Genomic DNA, 25243 nt, shown 5'->3' on the forward strand with positions numbered 1-25243 from the left:
TCAGACCTGAGAGCTTTTTCCTGGACAGAGGAGAAGAGTATTGCTCTCTTTGTCCAGAGACATACCCCATGAGGATGTTTGCCCAGACCAATCAGACTTTCATCAAACTTCATTCTGTACTAGTCTAAGTGAGGACTTTGGGTCCCCGCTGCCTGCCAGCTCTCTGCACTTCTTCCATAGATTACTCGGCAGGCACCTCTTCCCTACAGCTGGGAAAAAACAAAACGCCCAATTACAGATGATTATCTTTGAGCATTTCCTGATAAGTCGAACTCAGGGAAGAGAACAGAAGGTGTTAGGTAAGGGAGGGCTTTCCGGGGTGAATGCGGACCATAATGATTTGAGCCAAGATCATATTAACTCATGCTTCATATGATCTTATCTGGGCTGGCAGCTACTATCAGTGCTTCTTTTTTAAAAATTATTATTATTTTCAAAGCATTGTGCATGGGCAGACAGTCAAATCCAGTATGCAATACAAAAACAAAACAGAGTTTAAAAGGTAAAAACCTTTTAGCGTTACCCACATTCTTCCCCTCCCAATGAACTTCTCCTTTTTTTTCCCCGAGTCTTGCACCAGGCATTTGCAAGTTTATTCTTGCTCCCTAATCGATCACTCCAAAGCCGGGTCACCGGGGTCTCGGACGAGAGCAGCTCTCTCACGTTTCAGCCAGCGTTTTCTAAAAGCCGCCAGACAACACTAAAGGAGCCTACGAAGCAATTCACCTTTAACCCCAGCGCCAACTATGTTTGGATGATTATTTACCCTTAAACGCCAGGTGAATAAGACGGGGTCTGATTCAACAAGGGCGCCGACTGTCGATGACCACAAAGAATGCGTCTGGGTTCGTTGGGCTGTTTGCTTTGGTTCTCCGAACACATTCTTCGAGTGTTAAATGTTGTCTTTGAGTGTTTTTTATGGCTTTACGACATTTAAAGACTACTTTGAATGAGGTCGCTGAAAAAAATAAGCCGCTGAATGCACGGGTTTAACACAATTAAAGTTTGGGGTAGAAACATGGGTCAGGATGAAAATGGGAACAAGAAAATAAAAACCTGACAACGATCAATGAAAGGATATGTGCCAGTTCTGGTCCCATTGAGCCAACAACTTCCTGCAAAGAAGACATACCACACTATATTTGCTGCATCGATTATTTGTTCACGCCTTCATATTGATATTTGCACATTTAGGAACGTTGCGAGGACTGGGACATTTCACACAATAAAAGGGCAGAGCTGGTTGTAACAAAAGATTTGCTTTGACTGAAATGTCACCGTTAAGCCTCGATAAAAGGACCTTCTAGTGAGCGGTGAATTTTTCTCCTTCTGAGTTCACAAATTAGATTGTCACATTACTCTTTACAGGGAGTGTGGTCCTTCTTTGTTTGGAAATGTAAAATCGTCTCACTGACATTAATCAAGAGTGACAGAAAATCTGTTATTGGGAGCTTTCTGAAGAAAAAAACATGCACATAATTTGAAATCAAATGCATATTTTTTTGCTAGGAAGATGGTGATTTATTGAAACATCTGCAAACATACATGGAAATACAGGATAGCAGCCAAAAACAGAGTTTGTACAATTCTAACAAGCTTGAAAGTCAATATTTGCTACGACCAGCTTTATTCCTCAGCACAGCCTCAACTCTCAGGCAGCTATCTCGCAATTTCCTTAAGTAGTCTTCAGGAATAATTGTCCAGGCTTCCTTGAAGACATTCAAAGCTCTTCTTTGGATGTTGTCTGCCTTTTGTTCCGTTCTCTGTAAAGATGATCCCACGCTACTTCAACAATGTTGAGGTCCGGGCTCTCGAGAGGCCAATTCATGACTGATAGTGTTCCACTGTGTTTTTCCATCCAGGTATGCTTTTACTGCATGTGTTTGGGATCATTGATATGCTGAAAAACAATCTTTTTTTGTATTTTTTAAAGACACGACTTTCAGATACTGTTCATCTGCTGTAGATGGTTGTTTTTCTTTTCTAAGGCTGCGAGTTCTTCTTTTGTCCTCCACTTGTCAGCTTTCCTTAATGTTGTTAAGGACGCACTGCACACCATAGTGAGATATGCCAAGTTTTTGGCTAACACCTCTTGGTGAATCACCTTGTTGGTACAAAAAATACTATTTTGTGCCTGTCAAAATGTGTTATCTGGCATTTTTCATTGATTCAGCTGAAGAAATGGGAACAAATGATGTGTTTTCTTTTTATGACAGGCTGCTAGCAACAAAGTGCATAGAGGCAATTTAAAGTTGGGTTTATTTGGGGGGGGTGTTTTTTGGCAAAGTTCATCGCTTGAGTTAGGTGCATTTTTTACGCTTGAATAATTTATAGATTAGTTGTAGGTGGCTTAAACAAAACAAACAAAAAATCCAAGGACTAAAGTGAAAATGAGTGAAAAAGCAGCCGATCTCCAAAGAAAAACTTTGGGAGACCTTCAGAAAGCCTTGAGAACTTTTTCTGAAGATTACAAGAAAGTGTAGTTCTTTGGAAGCAAAACATGTGTGGTGACTAATAGCTGATGACTCTGCTATCTGATGAGATGAGAGATGAGATAGCCTTTATTTGTCAGTTGCAAATAAAGGCTATCTATCTGTGTCCACTGTCGCCACTTTAAACTTTTTTTGACACTTCCAGGCAACCAAAAATGATCCAGTGAGTCATGGGGCCGTTAGAGTTTCTTGGCTCCCCTCCCTGCTTCCCCTTTGTGAACCTACACCATCACTCCAGGCTTTCGTTCAAGAATTCTAGCTCAAGTGGTCACTGATGGACACGTACGCGTATATAAACACACATGCCTTCTGTTCAAACAACCAGATCTTTCTGCTTCCGTCGTCTCACCCCCCTCCACCTCCTCTGCCTGTCTTGCTCTGCCTCTAATTTTACTGCAAGTGGAGTCCAGGTGGAAGCCATTTGAATTCCCTGTGGTTGTGACCACTGTGGTTGCTTGTGACACAGTCATACCTCTCATTTCCCGACCATTTACAACATATTCTTGCCATCGGTAACACTCATGCTACAATCATTATGCCACCTAGACACACCATCGCAATTTGCGGTCAACAACACTAACACAGACACGCAGGACCAGATGGAAGGCAGAATTAACATTGTAATCAAGTCTGCGTTGAGTGCATGCAGCATGATACATTATGTAGTTGCTGAAAATGTGCATCACATTTGCCTGGCCATGGATGCCATGCAATTCGTGTTTTAAGATTTCATTATATTTCGTGCACTTGGCTCAGCATCACATAATGATATTGAAATGCATGCGCCATTGGGATCAGTGTTATTGACATTGGAATTTGCTGTACCCCTGACTCAGAGGCTGAGCTGAAATTGCTGTTGTTGTTTGTGTGTGTCTGCGGGCGTCTGTGTGTGTGTGTGTGTGTGTGTGTGTGTCTGTTTGTACGGTTGCGATTTCCCCTTCCTTCTCAAATCTGGCAGGGAATGAAGTGTCAATTGGAAAATTATGCAAATGCAGTTAGAGGGAATACAAAATGGAAGGAAATTGAGATCTGAAAAAGTCAAATACAAAGAAAGTAAATTGAGATTTTTCTGAGCAGATGCCCTCCAAACATGGATTCATCTGAGTTCAGACTGTGCTGAAAAATGACACCAGTAATTAGAAAAATGGTTGGGTTCGGCTTTGTTTCAGGCGTTGAAGGGTGCAGCTTGTATTATATTTCTTTATAAGCTTTCTGGCTCGTATTCACAATGCTTCATGTGGTTTTCAGCTGACCATATGTTGTCCATTCTGAAAGCAGTAAAGTGGCTTGCAGATATTTTGAAAGCCAATCCAAACTAAACTTTTATTAGGAGGAAAATTCAGATATAGATTCTAGAGTTTCACAGCCCATAGCCTCACTGTCTTTCCCCATATGTCCGTTCACATGGTGCAGCTTTGAGCTCAATGCTAATGTCAAGCTGTTAACATGACTTTGCCATAATTTGGATACATGAGTTGGGACATTGCAAAGTGGAAAATGACACACTTGCTTGTGTTCTCCATGAATTTCAACATGGTAGTGTTCAAATCAAGCACGGAAATTGTGCCTTTACTGGAAAAGATGATTGTAGATTTTGACCGTTATTGTCTAGCTTTGTAGGCAATCAGTTGTCAAGCCTCTGACCACACATAATACCTTCTAAGGCCCGGGCCACAGACCGGTACCGGTCCGTGAGTCGTTTGGTACCGGGCCGAGAGAGTTAAGGGTTGGGTGTGAAATTTATGTTTTTCAGGGTTTTTATCGTTATTTTTGAATCGTTTTTATCATTAACTCGGTTTCCCTGGGTCTTTTCCCGTGTGTTATGATTAAATCCTCTTTTTTTGGTACCAGTACTGGTTTTATTTTGTTGTATTTATCCACGACACCTTAACGGCTGGTCCTTGAAAATATTGTCAGACGTAAACCGGTCCTGACGCGAAAAAGGTTGTTCTACGCTCATATAAAAATGTAACAAAGACCAAACACAAATCAGTGCTACGAGACTCTTATTATTCCCTGACTAACTAGCACTGGTACTGACGTAGCTGTTGATGACCCGTGTTCCTCCGCCGGCTGATTATTAGTTGGTACTACTTCTACTTTTGCGTTCTTCATCTGACCTTTTGACTCTTACAAGTCCATCATTCATAATGCCCTGCATATAGCGCTATGTCATTTAAAAAGTAAAAAAAAAAAGATATTCAGAAAAACAAATACATGAGTTTAGATACATTCATTTGAATCAGTATCAGTAACAACAGTGTTGTCTTCACCTCCTCCAGTTGGGGTGCAACTTTACACAGCAACACTGCAGACATGCAGGCACAAAGCCCCTCCCCTCACTAGCAGCTGAACGTGTGAACAGTAGCAGAAATCTAAACGTTAGTTATGCAACTATTACCTAACCCAACCCTAACCCCACTGTTACGGTCGACGGCCCACATTAAGTTATTAAGTTAGCGGCTAATAATAAAACGCTAATGTTAATGTGGGTGGGAGGTAGGCAGGCAGCCAATGTTATCAGCCCTGCCCGTCTGCAAAGTTAAAGGACAGTGTTAATTCAACATAATTCTTTGTGTCTAAAAAGTGTTATGTTTCTATTATGTCCCAGACTGAAGCTGAGAAAAGTAGCAGCAACAAGACAGAAACAGTAGCAGCTTATGTTACAAACTCTATTTAATAAACTGTTTTATCAGCGACATAAATAATGTCCCAAGCCACCAGCAGCATAGTAAATAAACAGGCGGTTGCTGAACACATGCATGGACTAGTATTGTTGATTAACTTTATTTAAATATTTTTACTTTAAATTTTTCTTAATGTAATCTATTACAGTTATTGGTATCAAAAATTGTATCTGTATCCGGTTGAAATTCTACTATTGTAACAACCCTCCTACACAATTTTAGCCATCTATAGTTTAGGATGCTGGCATGCTACCATGAAACAGATGGTGATGGAGAAGTAATGGTGAGATATTTCACTCAAAACCTGAAATTATAATTCTTCTGTTGTGGCTACATTGCCAAACGTGTACTGTGGTATTCAGCCGTGATAACCACCGATGTCAAAATCGTATTATATAATTATTGGATAAGAGCAAGCTTCACTGTTGGCCCAAAATTCACTAAATCTTTTGGCAGCCCATCAATAGTTACTGAGGTATATAAAGGGAAAAGTCAATCTCAGCGTCAACCCCCGATGTCTTTGAGCTCCGTCCACCTACCAAATCAAAATCATCCATCCAGTGTTAAAACTTAGTAAGCTAACAAACGCATACTGCCATCCTTAGGGCTGTTAACACTTATTAAAATTAAGTTGGTACTGTCAGCTGGAAGATGAAGAACTGGTTTTTTACCTCAGAGCAATTATATCCATAACCCTGCCAATGCTATCCATCTGTATCTTTGAAGATAGCTGTGTCAGCATAACATAATGGCAATATATCGATGCTGCTGCCTAGAGGAAATCTATACTTTCCCTGAGGTTGTGTGGCGTTCAACTTTGAGGTCACTGTGTTTTATACCTATAAGCCCCGTTGTGCTCATACACATGGTGAGCGTCTTTCCTTTGAGTGGTGTCTGCTTCAGTCTCCCGTAGTCACGTAATATGAGGCCCTTTTAGCTCGCATCCAAAATCAATCCTGGCCACATAATGACTTGCAGTGTTTGTGGGCACAGCATGCCAATTGCTCCTGCAAGGTGATTAATGGCCAACAGGTGAGGTTGTCATGGTAACCTGTCCACCTGAGCCACTATGGCAACAACAGCTGACGTGAAGGGTGTACATTGAATCTAGTCAGTGATTAATTACCTTCAAACATCAGTTCATGTAATTTTCCCACCCTTTACGTCTTCCTCTCGCTTTTACTGGTTTTTATTCCGTGTTCACTCCGTCATTCATTATCTCCCCTCTACCTCTCTCTCTCTGTCCTCCCATCCTCTTATCCTCTAGTCCTTCTTACTGTACATTCCTCCCCAATTCTCAATAGTCCATCCTTCTCTCTTTCCTGTCCTTCCTATTACCCGCCTCTTCCTCTCTCTCTTTCTTTTTCTTTGTCTGGGATCCATTTGTGCTGCATTAGGCAAGATATGCTGAGAGAAGAAGAGAGGGAGGATTGAAAGAAGGAAGACGTGGAAAATGGATAGTGCCTGAGCTTTGCATTATAATGGAGAACTGTCTCAAGGCAGATTTGCCCTGCCTTTAAACGAGGCATCCATCTGCATTTATTCACCCAACTGCCTGTGTGTTTTTATTTCTCTCCCCTGTGGGAGTTCAGCTCATTCCTATAGCATCCCGGTGTACTGTTAAATATTTGTAATGGCAATTTGTTTTATTTGTTTTTGCACCCAGGTTTTTTTTATTGTGCACACAAGTAATTTCCTCTAATGGATTGTGTTGCCATTGTCTTCCAGTTGGGAAGTGTCTTACGTGTCAGGAGGGGTTACAGTGCCTTTGTGTGCGAGGAGGAGCGGAGGTAGGGCCCCATTATTTAACCCAGGCCATCAGTCACACTCAACAAGCCTATCATATAGGAGCATTCAGACACTGTACAGGCTAAAGTTAGCGCTATTATCTGCCTGTCAGTGGCTAGCTGTGTTGGGGTCCCTTGTGGAAAAGCAATTGTATGAGTGAATGCCTTGCTGCTCACGTTGTCAGGCTCCAAGGATGCACGCAGTGCCTTTAAAAGACCACTCTCCATTTACCTTTGGTTTTTCACACCTTTCAGCTCGCATTAGCAAAGCGCGATTATGACATTTCAGCTGAGTTTAGCGTTATAAAATTGACCGCTCAATTTTAAGCCATCAGCAAGGTTTGGAAGCTCAACCGAGTGGAAAAAATAATCTTTAACCGTAGACGGAAAGGATCATCTCGGTTTTAATCATCTCAGCTCATCTCCTAAGATTTCCGAGTGAGTGCTCATCAATCATACTGTATGCAGACAGTGGGCTTGATTAATATTCATTTTATATGAGACACTTCATTTGCATGAACACACTGTCTGTCTCATAAAAATTACCAAGCCCTCCCTGCCGGTGCGATAAGCATCTGGACATGAAGCAGTTGAAAATCGGAGACATGCTACTTAACCTGATCCTACTTCATTACATAGCGTTACATGGGAGGGCTTCAAGCATGCGTGACTAGTTATATCGCACTTCGTATGTCCCCATCAGATAACAGCGAGGATCAAGTTTCACATTGTTACGGCGACGCTGAATAGAAGGTCTCCGGATTAATAGAAATCATTTTCAGTTTCCTCAGGTCGTGAAGTGACGGAGAAGTGCCCACCGGGGCAGTGATGCGAATCAGCGCGATGGCTATCTCACCATCTGTATTGGTGAAATGAGAGCGCTGCGTGTGATGAAATCCAACATTTATAAGGTTTAAAATGAAAATCTACAGTCAACGCCGGCCACAAGTCAAAGTGAGGAGTCACATGAAAAGATTTTATTTGCCCGGGGAACATTTTTCATAACATCATCCAGATGATTTGAATTGTTCGTGTTTGCTTAAGTTTTTCGTTATATTAAAGATCTTTGGGTTCTGGACTGGACATCTTGGCCTTTAAGAGATTATAATGGAGAGCTTTTTTATTTTGTGGCATTTTAAAAGGCAAGAAATCATATGTTACATCAAAACTAAGCCGGAGCAGTAATGAAAACAATACATATCAGGCACTGTAGTAGGAGGACTTCTCTTTCTTTATCTCTGAGAATAGAAATGTGGTTAATTTCATTATGTGTTTATAGTTTGAAGTTCTGCTTCCATGTAGGTACAGTTCAAGGATTTTTTTTTTTTAATCATTGTTCACATCAGATTTTTATTCCGCTGGTTTAGGAAAAAAAACTTATATTTACATCAGGTTATAATAAATCTGATTTTTTTTTAAATGATATTTCCATAAAATTAAAAAACTAACATTACTATTTACATTTTTTAGTAACTTCCTATCCTTGTGCCCCACCTTTAGCAACAATACCCAACAAGCATTAGCATTCCTGCGTTGTATTCGACATTAAAATGCAAACACTCAACGGGTGAAATGTACCGTATACGCCTGATTTCTTATTCTGAAATATATTTCAGAGTGGATTTGTCTTCTTGACCCAAAGCAGAGTGAAGTGGTGCAGCAAACACAGTGCGGGGACAATGACTCAGATGTAAACTAGTAGTTGTGTATTTAAATATGTAAAGTACATGGAAAAAGCATGTAAAACAACTGGCATACTGTATTTGACTTCTGGTTATCTCTAATGCGCCGAAGCATTGGAGTAAAAAACAGAGGAAGAAAGAGAGAGTTTACAGTAAGGCTTCTGTAAAATATATGAAACGGCCTCCAACAATTTTACAGGAGAGAAATTACACCGTAATGGTGACAGGTACGGCAGCAAATCCCGAGGTATGGGTGTGTTACGATTTCCTTTTAGCATGTGTGTGTGGAATTTATTCAGGTTTTCCTATCCGGCTTTCCAAGATAAATTTTTTTTTTTTTCATATCAGGTGTCATTGACAAAGCAGTCAACACAGCATGACTAATTACAACATAACACATTTGAGTCTCACCCGGTTGGAGGAGCACGGGAGCATTATCAATGTCAAGATTGCGTGAGGTGTTTAGTAGTAAATCAGCAAAGCCAAACATCTTCTTCTGTAGCTTTTAACACTGCAATGTCATACCAAAGGAGATGAGTGTTCAGCACGTTTAAAACAACGCTTCCACACATGATTAATGAACGTACACTTTTTAAATTTATTTATTTATTTGCCATTTTGATACCATCACCAGCTGTGGATCTGACTTAAATTGTCTTAACAGATTTATGTTCCTGCTTGTTTTTTTTCTTTGCCATTCTTTTTGAATGCAGTCACACAACGCCCACCCCCTCGCCCCAACAACCACATTCCTTACTTTTCCTATCACCCGGCTTCGTCAGGTAAACTCTTCAGTTAATTAAAACTGTCAGGTTTCGTCTTGGCTCTGTTGGCACGCGCCACAGTTACAGAAATAACAAAAACGACGCCGACGAGGAAAAAAGTTGCGAGGGCCGTAATGAAGAAGTCTCCTTGATGTGGCTGAGAACAGACGCTGCAGTTGTTGCTAGGTCTGCTAAATGTTGGCCAGCTTATCTAAGGGAGTTATCCTAAATCCCCCTCAGAACAAGTACCCTTGAAACGTCAGCACCATAATGTATCATAAGGCTCCTTCTGGAATACAAGACGAGTTGGCAATGCCGGACTAGCGCTCGGCCTTTTTTCTCCCCCACCCCAAACCCCCCGCTTTCTCTACGTTGAACAGGGTCCAAGCCTTTCTCATAAATATGTATTTTATGATGTGTTCTTTTGGCGCGCGATGCCAGTTTCAGTACCTAAGCCCACACATTTTTTTCTTCTTCTACACTTTTTTTTTTTTTTGGAGAGCAAATTAACAACTGTGATAGTGTTCTTCATTTTATGTGATAATTTCTTAAGTAACACCTGTGCAAGTAGTCGCTGGTTAATAGGCTGTGCTGTGAGATGTGCCGTGCACACACACAAATTCTCATTGTCTCCATCCCATTGAAAAAAAAACCTCTATCTCCTGAGATATAGGGGGGAAACAAGCACATGCCAGCAATCCTAGCTTTGAACTTTGTCATATATATATAATTTTATTTTAATATTTTTAGTCTGCATTTTCCCAAACCTTATCCTTTGCTATAAAACTCAGATCCAATTTGCCGCTTGGACAGAGTATTTGGAGGTGATTATTCCTGGAATAATGTATTTTTTATTTTGTCAAGGCAGTCTCAGCATCCGATTTGATGTCGTATTTAATTTAGCTCTCTGGCAGCTGTCAAAGTGTTTTATTAAAAGCGCTGTTTACTCATAAGGACGTGGCTTTGATCAAGCACGCTCTTTCACACTGCTATTTTAACTTCTTAAGAGTCCCACAGTCATTTCTGCATGCACGGGACGGAGCGAACAATACAGCAGAGGGTGGTTCGGTAGATGGCGTCCAAACTCTGGTTGAGTTCACTCATGGAGGCCTGCCAAGACTTTGCTAATGAGCACTTTTAACCTCTAATATTGCCCAAATGGCCTTCCTATGCAGAGACCGATGATAGGCTTCTGTAAAGTCCATTAATATCTGTTCAAAAAAATCTGATTAGTCCAATCGTGGCTTTTTGAATTAGGATTAAGGGCTAGATTCTGAGATGGGTTGAGTCGCCACTGCTTGTACAGAGTGGGGGCTGATATGGAAAATCTGATAAACGTGTTTTGCTCGTGTAACTTGAGATTCTTATGTCAGTCAACTTCCCAAGTGCCGTGTCCTTTGACGCAGCGCTTGACCTTTCGCAACCAGATTTTCGTCCCTCCCGCAAAGGAATTAGCTCCCCCATAATATTGAATGTACTACTGACGGCCTAATGTGCAGCAGTGGCGATTGTGTAGTGGATGCCAGGATTGTGTGCACTCTTTGACTTGTGTCGTTTTACAGAGATTACATTTCTGCAGCAGATCGTGGCTGATGGTGGATAATAGAAGGGTTTTGTAGATGAGGGGGGATAATCATTAAAGCTGATTTAACTTTAATATCATGATATTTGTTTTATGGGGATCATATTATGAATCGCATCAGATTATATTGTTGATCCTTCTTTAACCGTGCACCCTATTATTCATTCACAACTCACTGTTATGTTACATATCTTCATTTTGAATAGTGGCAAAGCTTTCAGGAATCGCCATGCAAAACATATTTGATGTTTGCAGCTCATTTTATGCTAAGTAGCACTAGCTTAGCAATGACTTCCTCTGTCAGGAGTTCACTCACGGGGCCCTCTCACGGTGTTAGAGGAGGTTGAGGGCAGCTCTGCTTTGTGAACTGTTTTGCCGACTAGAATTTTGGAAAGAAGCCCAGTAGCACCAAAATCCCAAACTGTTAAGTTATGGTTCTTACCCGCAGGAAAGTGAAAACACTAGTGCGTTTCTTATGTCAATTGCCATCAATCCTTGAGAGAATACATGAGGTCTAGAGCACATATGCATAACCAATTCTCCAAACATAGCAGCGTGTGCTTCATTGCTCAGTGCTCGCCTCTCTGTGGGAGTGATTTGTTGGTAAGGTGTAAGGAGTTAACACTTCGATGAGCAAACAACAACAGAATATCCAAAAATACCTTTTGTGGTTTGCGCTCTCTTAGCGTTTGGTTGATCACGCCTGGTATGAGTTCATATGACTGCAGACTGAGCAACTTGCACTGTGTCACTCGATGGCGACTTGAAACCCACAGTGCCATAAGGGCTGTGCATAAGGATTTATAAAGCCACGGGCATCCATCTGCCGCGCTTCTTACTGGAAAAGACAACAGTCCGATTGTTCCCGTAAAATAATGACTCGCCAAGAAGTTTTTTGAGATCCCAAACCTCATTTACTTCCTGTCTTCTGTTCAGCTCATAGGCATGTTTTGTTGTTGTTGTTTTGTTTCTGACAGACTTTGGAAGGCATCTGGAATCAGAGCAACAAGGCTTGCTGCGGTCCTGTGGGAAGTGTGGCGCAGTGGAGGGATCGGTGCCATAAAGGAAGCACCCAGCTGGGGCATTTGCCAGCAAAACACTGAGTACTGAACTTATCTGGGACCTTCAGCAGCGGGCGGTAAGAGGAGGAGGAGGAGGCCATGTTGACCGCACGCCTGCTAGTCCTCGCCAGCCTCTTCGCACCAGCCGCACTGGGTGAGTTTGGCTCATTACAGCAAGTGTTTGTGTCTGCGTGGACGTGCAGATGCAGGCACAAAACATGCCTCTTGCGTTTCCTGATTGGCATGATTTGAAGCTGTATCGGAATTTCATGTGTTCACTACTTAAGTGCCAGATTCTGTCAGCCAACTGCAATAAAAGCCTCTGACTTTATGTCTGTCTCGTTTTCGCCGTCTATGCAGCTCCTCTCACTAATTAGCAGTTATTTTTACTCCCTAAACTCGCAGAAACTTTTTTTCCCTACACTTTTCTTCTTTTGATTTTTCTGTCTGTTTTTTTTTTCTCTGATTTTTCAATCTATTTTTAGATCTGTCCCTCTTACTCTTGGCTCCATCTCTTGCTCTCCTGGCAATAGAAAAATGAACTGAAATTACTTTCAAAGAATCACTAACGCCGCGCTGGCTTTGTGGCGTACGTTTAGGATTGTGAAAGTTTTAAGAATTAGGGGGGAAAAAAGAAAAACAGGACATCTTTTATCACTTCATGAATTAAGATCTTAAGATTAATTTGCAAGGTCTTTCTTTTACCACGTCTCTGTAAACGGAAATCGCAGCGTTTCCCCTTGGCCTTCTGTGGATTGTTTCAGAGGCAAAGTAAATGAAGTCATTTAAATTTAGATTAAAAGTAGTCAGTGGTGGTGGTCTGGTAGCTCGGGGTGTGGATGCGGCTTGGGTTTAGATGTAGGGAGTTACGGGGAGTGGGGCAACGGCCCATAAAAATGTTAATTTAATATGGCGAGAACCATTAATGGGAGATTTGAGGCTAATTGAATTGTTTTTGTGCTGTGATATCTGTGGATGGGATGGGACTGGGGGGGGTGGGTAAAAAGCACACTTCTTCGTTTTTTGATTTTTTTTCCCCTTAATGCTCAGAAGAAGGTCAGGGGGCCAACTATATGTTACAGGCTACATCCGTCTTTAGAGAGCTCCATTGAGTAAAGGTTTAGGCATTACGAGGTAGTCGAACTGGAAATGAAAATTCATTTTTGCAAAAGAAAGGACTATTTATAAAGCTGTCTCGACTCCCTCCTTTGAGGAATGCAGGATGAACTCGGTGCTGTGTGGGTAAGAGCTGTTGATGATTGCCACTATTGAAAGTCTGGTGGGAAGGAGTGCTAATGATGGCGAGCTAGGCTTCCTTTTTCCCAGTGGAGCACTGTTAGCCTAGCGTTCTAGGTCCTGTTTTCGGGTTGAAATACAAACTTGTCGGCACAATGGGACCTCGCAAATGTGTAGTGGCACTTGGTTTAAATAATTGGTGATAGTAGTTGATAGCTACTGAAACGTGGGCTTGTTAAAAGAGGGAGGCGTGGGACAGGGAGCATTTTTCTCTTGCATTTTTGCAACAATGCGAGTGGCCACTGGGACCGAGGCTGACTGGTAGCACTACGGATACCTCTTACTGTACTACCCATGGGGGCCACTCACGGGCCTGATCATAAGCATTAAGTTTTAACACCAACTCCAAAAGAGAGTTCATTGTCATTTAGGTTAATTTGAGAATTCAAAAATAAAAAATATCAAAGTGCTTGAACTCCACAGCTGATTACCAGTAACAATCAAAACACATACTGATAGAAATAACGGATTCGTGAGTTTCCCCTGAATGCCGGCAGGTAGCTGACACATCCAGACATGAGTATGGGACAAGTGGACATATGCTGTGCTTCTGAATGTAAAACTTTATGAATTTTAAAGTTTACCCTAAGCTTTTATGTCCGTTACTTAAAAAATATAACCTTCTGAAAATCGGATGATTATTTTTGATAATAAAACAAGTAAAACAAAGTGAATAAGAGTGCATTTGGATAATAAAAACCAGGGTGCCTTGCTCAATTAGAACTAAAGGCAAGCGAGCAGCTTTTTATAACAGTGTTTTAAAATGATTTGAGAGTCTGGATAGCTCTTATGTAAAAAGGTGGGTTGCTCCAAAGATTAGGAGCCGCCACTGAAAATGCTCTATCGCCTCTGCTTTTATGTCTGAATCTAGTAGTTTTCAAGAACAGCCTCAAATATTTATTAGCGAGGGCTGTTTGACATCATAAAAAAAATGATGTACATAAACAACAGAAGCAATTTCCTCCTTATAACACAGCTTATTCTCTATTGTATCAAAGTAGATTTTGTTAAAATAAATGACAGTAGTAAAATAAAACTCGGTAAACTCATTTGTGATTCAAGCCTCAGCATAAATGTCAAAGCACACACACTAATGCTTAACTAATACTGTTACGAGCAGCACAAAGGCACTCATATATCCATATACAAGCAGCCATATTTAGAGCAGACACTCTGTGTGGTCACTGTTGTTAGTCCCTTTGACCTTTCATTTGATTAGCATTGACTGTAAAGTGCTGCTTAAAACAGATATGTCAGTCAAGCTGCACGGAAGCGCCTCTTGGGCTATCGGTGTGAAATTCTGCCTGCATCAAAATCCGCTGCTTTTCACCTGCAATTAATTTTCTTAAAGCTGCAGCTTTACTGGAGGAATCTGTTCTCCCGTCTTTGGAACGAGAGCGTTTGCACGTGTCGTCATCAGAAAGATGCATAACGATCGTTTGCCGGTTGGACAAACAACTGTAGGATTACACAGACGCAGCCCATTAGAAAGCGTCCCCGGGGGTGGAGGTGAAGTGGTTGAAATAAGGCAGACATCCGAGAAATGTGGCTGAAACGTGTCAGCTGTAGACGCCCTGTGACGTTCAGTTTATGGAAAGGAAGTAAGGGCTGTCTTTTGCATGTTTTAGCGCCGCCATAAATCCAGTATACTTTACATTTTTTGAAGTGTTTTTTTTTCCCAAAGCATAACACGGCTGCATTTTCCTTTTTCTTTTTTCCTCTCAGCTGCATTTATTTTATGTCAGTACGTTATGAATAAGATGGGAGAAAAGCACATTCATCAGTCTTAAAATCTGTTTGCGATCATTCGGAAAAATGGTCAGCTGCGGGGCTCGCGTGATTTCTCGTAAACGGGCCGAACCATGAGAAAACACCTTCACAGTCCTTTAAATCAATCATCCTGCTCTCTCTGTGATCAACCTCTCCTTCATCGCCGAGGAATAGGCGACATCAAACTCGTAAACTCGTAGACTCTGTAAGGCAAAAAACCAGCCGCACTGGTGCATTTCGTAGCAGATTTAGTGGCTGACACCCAGTAAATAATTTGACATGTTCATCAAGAGCAATCATTTAATACTCAGCCTCGTCCTGATGCTATGAGCAGACGTGGCCAGATGTTGCCAGTGAACTGTTTTGCAGCTGGGGGAAGCTTGAGAGGGAATATTCACCACAATGTCATTGTGCATGTTTCACCCTGAGAGTGTTGGAAATGTGTACTCTGGGGGATGCTGGCCTACTTTGGCATCTATATTCCCTTTTGTCTGAAAGTCAGGCACACGCACCCCCGCGCGTGCACACGCTGACTGGCGTCAAGCAAAAGAAACTAGCACCGTTCCCACTGACACACATGCAAAGTCGCACTTTTAATAATCACAGTACACATGCACGCTGATGCATTCGCCACTTTAGCCTAAGAGGCTGAAATAGAAGCCCAACAGTGGCCTTCCTTGTCTTTTTTTCTTCTTTTTTTTTTTTCTGTTGAGCAGAATGAGGAATATTTCTGGACAACCGTCACAGCAGCAGATTAAAAAAGAAAAGAAAGTCAAGGAGAGAACGCAGCTTAAGGAACGATAAGGATGCGTGGCTGTTTGTACGTGGGTGGCTCTTTGTTTGCTCGTATGCGAGTGTATGTGCTTCCCTATCATCTTCTGGTCTGTGCGCGAGTGGAGCTACAAAGTCCGTGCCAGATTAATAAAAAGTTCCATCCCTGATGCTGTCACGGGGGCTTGAAAAATAGGCAGAACGCAACCTTGTCGTTGTTTCGGTAAGATCAACTAACAAAAGGAAAAAGCAATGTCCCGAACACTCGAGCCATGCCCGAGCGGTGCATTAATCATGCGTTTCTGTGCATGTAAAATCCTCCTGGATGACTTTTAGATTCATTCCGCTTAATACTGCCCCGTGGAATCGGAGACATCGCCGTGTTATAATGGATGACGGCTCAGGAAACAAATTTAGGAGAGGAAGAACATGAAGTCTGACTCTTGGTTGTACGGTCAGATACAAGCGCATGCATCAAGCGTGGAAGCAGATATCATCCTGCTGGGTGAGGAGGGGCAGGGAGGGGTTGGTAGGTAATGAGGAATGGATGAGGCAGTGAGACAGATGTGTAGCTGCCACATCTGTTCAGCGTTTGTTAGGTGTTGCACTGGTAGGTTTTTGTATCTTGCAGAACAATGCTGGGTAAATGGCAGTTCTGCAGATGAACATACATAAGGTCCGTCTCGCCTTTCATGCATGCCTGCGTTCTCTTGCGGGCCTTAAACAAAGCTGCGCCTTACAAACAACCCTCTCTTTCTCACATTCCCGTATCATCATTAATATGCTAAGGTTAGCTGTGTCTAACCAAACAAGAGCATTAAACTCTGACGTCAGGCTCGCTGTTCCCGTACCCGATCCACTTAATTAATCTTTTACTGCCAGGGCACTGACTCCATCCGCCAAGGCATCCCTGGATTTGCCTAATTTGCTTAATTAATTAAACAAATGATTTATTTGAGCTCATATTTCAAAGCCGCAGAAAGTTCTTTGTAGAGCCTACTGAGGCATGTGCTGTTGTGTTGTGACTGCGAGATGCCTCTTCAAGCATTGCAAATAAGTGGGCTTTGGAGTGGGTGGATGTCAATCATTCATTTGCACCAGCATAATGTACATGCATATACAGCACTTTGGGGCAGGGATAAATTATATATGCATTAGAAGGCGACGTTAGATGAAGAAAAAAACCAAACAACAGGACTTTATTTAGACCGGCATTGTTTCGCTTTGGTAAGAGTAAATCGAGAGTTGGACAACTGTAGCTTTTGCACAGCAGAGTCTTCACTGACAAGACAGCTGGGCTTACATATTTAGAAGTGTAGCATGAGTGGGTGGGGGACGATTTAAAGTTATACAAGTGGGCCAAGAACAATTTGAATGCTTTGTGCACTGCTATGCACTGGACCATCTTAAGCTGCAATGGGAAACATGCAGTACAGCAATGTGCTGGTATGAGGCAGGTATCGGCCTCATATGTAATAAGCAATCGCAAAACAAACATGTCTAGTCATTATTTAAACTTTCAGGTCAAGCCAGTATTCAGTCCTTTTGAGTTTATGGAAAGAGTGCCATGCCCATTCATATTATCTACCATCCATTTTGCATAGCGTATCCGATATCAGTTTATTGTTTTGTATAACTCTATTGCGTATTTTTTTGCATGACTGGGTGTAATCCACCCAGTCAGTCCACCCATATTATTTGTATCTAGGTGACGTGCAGCCAGACATAGGGACACTGACTAGGGATGTCACCAGAACTGATATTTAAGGTATACTTTTTTACTCCCAAAGCATAACATTTTACGCTAGGTGACAAATCGTCGGTATATTATGCTTCCGGGCACCCAGCACGTCCCTATATTACGAGATCGGAAAAATGAGGAAACATGAGAACCGTTTGGAATGAATCTACACATGTATGTTTATTTTACTTAAATTGGAAAACACTATCTAACGTCATTAAAGTGGTGGTTAAGGTTAGGGATAAGGTTAGGGTTAGGACTGTAATACATGGCTGAAACGTGTATTACCGTGGGAGCGTCATTCTACTGGATTTCATCCATAACCCGGCGCGTAGCATAAAAACGCGGACGGTCACCCTTCGCGTTCCTCAGGAATGCCTCGGGACGTGACAAATCGTCGGTATGTTACCCCTCGTGAGTGAGAACGGGCTGGATATTGAAATTCTGAAAAAGCGACGCCACTTGTTTTTTGGCATCAAGTCAACAGAAGTGCAGCAAATAAAGAGAGCCGTAGCTGAATGGATTCACAAACCACTATTGTTCTAATCTTTATCTTTAAAAAATTACTCTTAATTTTGTTTTTTCCCCTCTGCGGTATCAAAAGAGTAGCAAGCATGCACTGTTTCCTGCATATTAGTATTTAGTTTGAAATTCTAGCACTGTGACAACCACAACACTTGTTAATTTTTCTTAGTTTAGCATCCTTAATTCTAAATTGTAAAATTAATAAATACATAAATAATGAAAAGCTACTTCATTCACACCCACAGAAATCAGCCTTCTTTGAGGACCTTGAATGTCATTGCAAGATTTCATGAAAATTTGTTGAGCTATTTTAGCATTAATCAAGCTGTGATCCCCCTGAGCCACAGTAAAAACTTTTAGTTCCAGCTGTATTCTTTGTTAGGGCGCAGTCCTAGTTGTGCAAAACGGTATGCCTCGTTGACTCTGGGCGCGGCGAGTATGGTTTTCAAACTATACATGTGCTTATTTCTAGCACTTGAGGGAAGTCTTGACTTGAAAGCCACAGATTTTAATCAAATAATAAAAAAATAGATGGGAGGTTTTTTTTAAATTGATATTATAATAGAAGTTGGATTGCTTTGAAAATAGTTTTCATGATATACTTTAAAATGCCTCTGGTTGAATGCATTAACAGGTTTATTTTTCTTTTTAATTTGCATCTCTATTATATTTTCACAATAAACCCCACAAGACTTACTAAAACGAACAACATGCATATTTGGAAAAATCAAATTTTATACCCACCCTAAGGATGGGTTGCACAGCTGCCACTTGAATGACAGCTTCTTTCAAGTTTTCACTTTTAGTTTCAGTTGTTAGGACGTGTTGCATCGTTTGAATACAAGTTTTTCAATTAGATTTAAATATGCAGCGCTGAAAGACTCGTCCTCTTTGGATTCGGTTGAATTTTCCACGTCCGCGTAATATATTTCGTGTGGCGTTTGGCATCAAACATTCCCTTCTCTTTTTATGTCCTTCTGTAATGAGTGAAAAATCAATACCTGCTTGATATGGGGAATAAAAAAATGGCCTTTGCTGCCCGTGGCATCCGTAGCGACGACTTGACATTGCCAAATTGCTGTCAGAACGTGCAACCCAAGAGGAATGAATGACAGTAACATTAAGAATGGCAGGGTGGGGTTAAATACCTCTCCATGTTTTATAGGTGTCTGCACCGGGACCTGTGTATATCTTCCAAATACATGAATTAGAATCTCAATTCACTCAACCCACTTGCACAAGCATAATTTGCTAAGCGCTGAATGATGCCATTTAAAGTGGACTTGGAGCTGGCCGAATGGTGTTTAATGAGGACAGATATTGACAGCGAGGTCAAGTGGCAGTGGATGTTAGTTTACATTAGACTGCATAATGTGTATGTGTGTGCGTAGTGCATGTGCATGTTTTGTAGTGTCAGGAAGGCTGGAGGGAGAATTGCTAAGTAACCCCGCAGCCCAGCTTGCACAGCAAAAATGGTGGGCGTACAATACCACAGGGTTTCCCACACTGCATAACAGCAGGGGTCAGGGAGTAATTTAGGGTGTGGGCGGAATGTGAGGAGCAGGAAGGGCAAAAAAGAAACCAAGCAGAGAGACAATGCACTGACCCGTGCTTTACTCAATTTGTGAAATTAATGACCTTTTTCTTATTTTGTGAATGTTTATTCCCATCATCTGTGGAATAACTGTACATGTGCTGTGCATGTATGTGAGATACGGGATTTGTATTCTGATGGCACATTAGGTGCAGTGACAGACTGTGCATGTGATTACATGTAGCGATATTAAGACACTGCAGTGGTGTATATGCTAATCTTTCAGCTTGGAAGGATTGCCCCCGCCTCCTCCTCCAAGCACTGTTTCTACCATAAGGCTTTCACAATCACGGATGAGGGTATGATGATGGTGGTGAGACTGTGTCCCAACCACCCACATAATGAATTGCTGCTGCAGCAGTGCATGATTTAAACATGCCTTGAGGCATACTGTACGCATTTTGCTAATTACTCAGATTACAATCTGTCATTCCCAAGCACATGTTGCTAATAGCATGAGTTGATATTTGCATAGATGTCTGTGTTTATGTGGTTGGGAACTGGGATATTTCCATCTTAATATCTGCCTGTTTATTAGTTCCCATTTATCTCTCTAAATACACGGTTCAAAATGAGATCAGCATTCTGTTCAACACAATTGAGATTTGATATTTTTACCTTCTTAAAATTAAAAAATTGATAGCAAAAGTAATCATTGTAATCAATTTGCATCCTATTTGGGCTTTAAAGAGAACATTTTTAATTCAATCCTAAAACTTATCTCACAACAACTGCAGCTGTTTAGTTAATAGCTAGAAATGTTTAGCTATTACAGTCAAGCTAAACTGCCTAGCTAAACAACCTAGCTAGACATTTTAGCTATTAGCTAGGCTGTCTAGATGAAATTACTATTCTATTCAGCATAGCTGGGATTTGATATTTTTACATTCTTAAAATAAAAAAGTTGATGCTAAAACTAATCATTGTAATCAACCTAGCTGTTAGCAAGACTAGCTATCACTGTTTAGTTAGACCGAGACGGTCTACTGAGTCTAGCTAATAGCTAACCAGCAAACTTGCTACCAGTGTCTTTCACATTAAGGGCAGCACTGACCAAGTGGTGGTGTTTTGGCACTGGTGGGCGACGCTGAGGTCTCGTATTAGTGGAACATGTTGCTCAAAGGTCACAGTAGCAAATTTTCAAGTGCTTTTTCTGTTGGCCCAACCGAGAGACATTTTAACTTTCTGTTGATAAAGAAATTAGCATAACGGCTCCCTGTTGCCAAAACAAAAAAACAGCCTTGCAAATGAAGAGCATATTACAGTAGCCTTATTGTGTACAGTACATTACAGTGAGGGAATGTTAATTTGCACATTATCAGTACATCTTTTGCTGCATGTGGTATTATTGCTGTTGTTCAGCCTTGTAGGAGCAATTGAGAGCATTAGACAAATGCAGAGGAAAATACAGGTGCCTTCTTTTGTGGGACTCGGAGGACGTGTGAAGCAATACCTCCTTTATTTGACCAACAAAGGGAATAATTGAAAAACAAAAGGGGCAAAGGATTAATCAGCCACTGTTCCTTTTGATCTCCTTTCCTTCCCTTATGCGGCACTTGAGCTAACAGGGTGAATTTTAATGTATTCATTCACAAACAAAGATCCAATGCCATTTTGCCTCAAACTAAAGTTCACCACAGATGCAGCAGGCCAATTATAGTCAAGGTAGCATGGGACCCTGCTCTCTCTTCCCTCAGCTCTATCATTGAATAAACCAACCATGCACAGTGGCTGATGATTTTGCCTCAGCGAATCAATATTGAGTATTGTAAAGTGTGCATTTATAGCAAAAGCGTAGGGGGGATCAAATGATACCGTGGCACAGATTAGCCCATGAGAGCTCGAGAAGAACAGAGAGGGGTAAGAAGCGATAGAGTTAGTTGCGTGGGGGTGGGGACGATACTAGAGATGGCCTTCAGTATAGCCCAGTGGCCTTGTAGAGGAATTCAATACAGCCATTGACAAAAGAAGGCTTCCATTGTAGAGGAACCAGCCTCCTTTGGGAAGCTGGTCCATTTCCTTATTAATTGTGCTCTCATTAAAATAAAAGGAAGGAGAGAGGGGAACGGATAGCCCGAGAGTAATGGTAGCTCCTCAGCGTGGCCTCCTTGTTTGGAAGGATGCCAGGGTCAAGTAGTTTACAGTTCCAATGCTTTGCACTGGGTGGAAAATACAGTGTAGTTTATGCGTTTTATGTACTGCATGAGCAGCGCACACGCACACACTCCCTCTCCCTCTTTATTATCTTTCTTTCAAACCCTCCCACACAGAAGGACACAAATCTTCCATAGTGCTCCCCTCCCGCTGCATCCTCTGCAGATGTACAGTATCCAAGGCTCAAGGGGTCACAGCCTGCCCTCAGTCTCACACCACAGCTGTTACCCACGGGAGGAGTCGTCTGTTTAGGCCATGGATCACTGATATCCTGACCGAACAGACTCCCCGAGATAGCCCTTGACTCTGTGCTCAAAGTATAATTCCAGTTTATTACAAACTGGGTCATATTTTCAGTAGATTTATCAGTTATGATAGCACAGCTCCGGACGAGTTAAATGCTGAGATCTGGGAGTACAGCAACAAGTCGTAGGAAAAAAGACAACCCCCACAAGCAATCAGAGAGTCTGAAAGCTTAATATACTCGTGGTTATTAAAAGACCTTTATTTAGAGAGAGAAAGTGGACGTGAGTGCAGCCAAAATGCTCATAATAGCCTTTCTTTATGTAATAATCTGTATACAGAAGGTTACAAAGGCAGACCAAGAGGAAGGCCTATGAACCGCCATGAAAACCTCTTTGGTCATCTGGCTTTGACTTGTTCTTATCCAGCTTTTAGCATCTTTTAATAATGGTATGGTAGCTGTTCTCTTTCACATATGCAGGAGAGAGTCTGCATCAGAGCGTGCAAAAGCCAGGACGCTGGCAAGTTTTACCGTGCAGTCGAACTTCACACAGACTTTGTAGCAGGGAGCTGGCTGGACTTTTGAAAATATCCATTCCACCTGTGTTGGACGTTTGCATTCTCAAAGGCACTTAGAAAAGTTTTGGGGCTGCACTGCATGTGTAAAAACAGCTTCAGATAATTGGAAACACCGAGTTGCAGTGAACACCGAGCGTAGAGACTGACGTCAAGAAAAAAAAAGGAGAAAACGTCCAAGGCCCAACTTGACCAGCTGCAAATGTAATTGTGCTCATCCACACACTGCAGGCAACATTTTCCCAAAACCTCTCGCCAAAACACGAAAGCGGCTTATTTACCTCGCATCACTTCACACACTGCTTCTAGATTTAGATTTATTGTATGTGAAATCTGGTGTTGTAATCTTTTTTTAATTTGGAAGCCATATCCAAGCATTAGCTTTTTTTTTCATTTCTCTTCAGATATTTCTCCTGCTCCCTATTTTTGGCTTGATTATATTATATAATTGCACAATCTGCAACGGTTTGTCAGCAAACTGTTCAAGCAAAATGCAGAAATGAATATGTTAAACACACTGTAAATGAAAATAAATCAGAGCGTTTATCTTCCAAACATCTTTTACACTTTGTGTTTTGCCCCCCCCACTCACACTGTGTCTGTTTTATCTCCCTCCTTATGGGTCCTCAGCTTGTTGCAAGCTTTGTTTGTACATCTGATAGCTCTTCAGTGTTAAGTGCGGCACGTACAGCTTTTTTTCGGTTCGGTCAGTCTGTTGAATGTGTTACCCTCTCTGAGATGGAGAATACCATAGTGGAGATGTCTTTTTTTTTAAGGAGTTGGAATGGGGGGAGGCAGAGGGCAGGAGTCATAACTTTCACAGACATTTCCTTATCCCTGAGACCCTACAAAAGACCAACTGTGTCAAATGAGAAAAATTGCAGGTGCACATTCCCCAGTGGTGTACTCCCTCTTGCCTCCCACTCTCCGCACACATATTAGGCCATGCAAGCACACACACACACACAGAGGCTGTAAGAGGAGGGTGGGGGGATGGAAGTAGATCCTTTTTCACTGCGATAATACACTCCTTTCTCTGCCGTGATATGGACTGAGGAAAGGCTTGAAACCGGAGAGGCAGAGTGAGCGATGTCACTCCGCAGCAGGCGACGGCATCGCATCGCATGCCATTTTTATAGGCCCGCTGCAGATGTTTCCCAGTTGCGCGTTAGAGCCTGCGCATACAATGGGGTGCATTCTGTATCGAGGTCACGGTGGGGATGGCGGGGACCACCCTTCAACTGAGCGGTCGGGATTTAAATCCTAGCCTCCCATCTGACGCATTACTCTTATCACGGATGAGTCACATGGATGAGGAAGGATGTATCTTTAATGTTTTCCTTCAAAGTCCAGAGGATACCAAAAGACAATATCCACCCTAGCTGTAGCCTGTTATTTATCATGTTTATTGTATAAGCTCTGCAGTTGCAGTGCAAGCAAATACAAGCATAAAGGGATAATGTTAGCTTTTTGTTCTTCTTTTATTTAGTTTAGGAGTTAACAATCCAAAATATAAACTGGTATTGGCCTTTGCTTTTGTGTGTTGCCAGCAGGGATGTTGCATGGCGCCCTCTGCTGGATAAGCCATGCAAAATCAACCCTCATAGCATAGTTGAAGGGTGTTTCTCTTTCTTGCTTATTTAAAATTTTCATGCAGTCGCCTTTAGAAATGCAGATACCGATTTATCGGCAAGTAGCTAATATCGGCCTGTATATCGACCCCATCAATAATATTTGATTATCTTTATTTTATTTACCACATCACGTAATTCAGAGCCAGAACCACAAATCATGTACTTTCACTGGACTTAACCAACAAGTTAGTATGTGTCCAATCAACATATCTTTTATCCATCAATCTTTAAACATTCTGCACAATTCATGCATATCCAGCACAGTATTCTGCCAAAACAGGCCTTTTCTTTTTTGCATTTAACTATTGTATTTCACAAAGGTGCATAGTCTCGCCTGCATGTTTTAACTAGGAAGCAATCCAGTAAGCAGTAAAGTTGTTCTTAATATTTTTGCAAAACTTTTTCCATTAAGCATTAAATTGTGAAAATTTTCGTGACCTTTCTAAGATATGTGTGAGAAACCTGAAATTGTTTGCAGGAGTTCAGCCTAAAAATAATATATGCAACCACTGAAGCCTTTGTTTCCCAGTAACAGGTTTACAGAGTAAATTAGTTGTTATTTGAGGTGCCATCCTTTCTCAGTGTGATATTGTAGCACACACCGCAGCTCCACACCTGCTCGTGTGAAGCCATGTATGGCGCGTTTTGCCCCAAATCTCACGTTCCCTGCTATTTCATGCGCCTTATACTTGTTGTCAGATCTCAGTGTGCCACATGTTAAGAGTTGTAGCCGGATGACTCGATGCGTGAGAACCGCGCACACGTTGCTTCATACATATTCAGAAGTCATTATCTCCGCACAATAACCCCACGTCTGATACCTGTCATTTGAAATGCGGAAGAAAAGACGATCAAAGGAGATCATCATAGCCGCGTGTCTCAGA

The 25243-nt window shown here is 41.7% G+C and overlaps 1 protein-coding gene across 9 annotated transcripts in view; it reads left to right on the forward strand.

Annotated features, from left to right (window-relative positions):
* LOC116333174 (adhesion G protein-coupled receptor L3-like) overlaps window positions 1–25243 on the forward strand; it is a 260507-nt gene that overhangs the window by 57374 nt on the left and 177890 nt on the right. For all 9 annotated transcript variants that reach the window (XM_039609515.1, XM_039609509.1, XM_039609512.1 and 6 more), the window contains exon 3: window positions 11972–12209. In XM_039609515.1, coding sequence (XP_039465449.1) covers window positions 12155–12209 — 55 coding nt within the window. In that variant the 5' untranslated portion in view covers window positions 11972–12154. The remainder of the gene's footprint in view (window positions 1–11971; window positions 12210–25243) is intronic.

The sequence above is a fragment of the Oreochromis aureus genome, linkage group 3 (assembly GCF_013358895.1).
Source record: "Oreochromis aureus strain Israel breed Guangdong linkage group 3, ZZ_aureus, whole genome shotgun sequence".
Classification (NCBI taxonomy): Eukaryota; Metazoa; Chordata; class Actinopteri; order Cichliformes; family Cichlidae; genus Oreochromis; species Oreochromis aureus.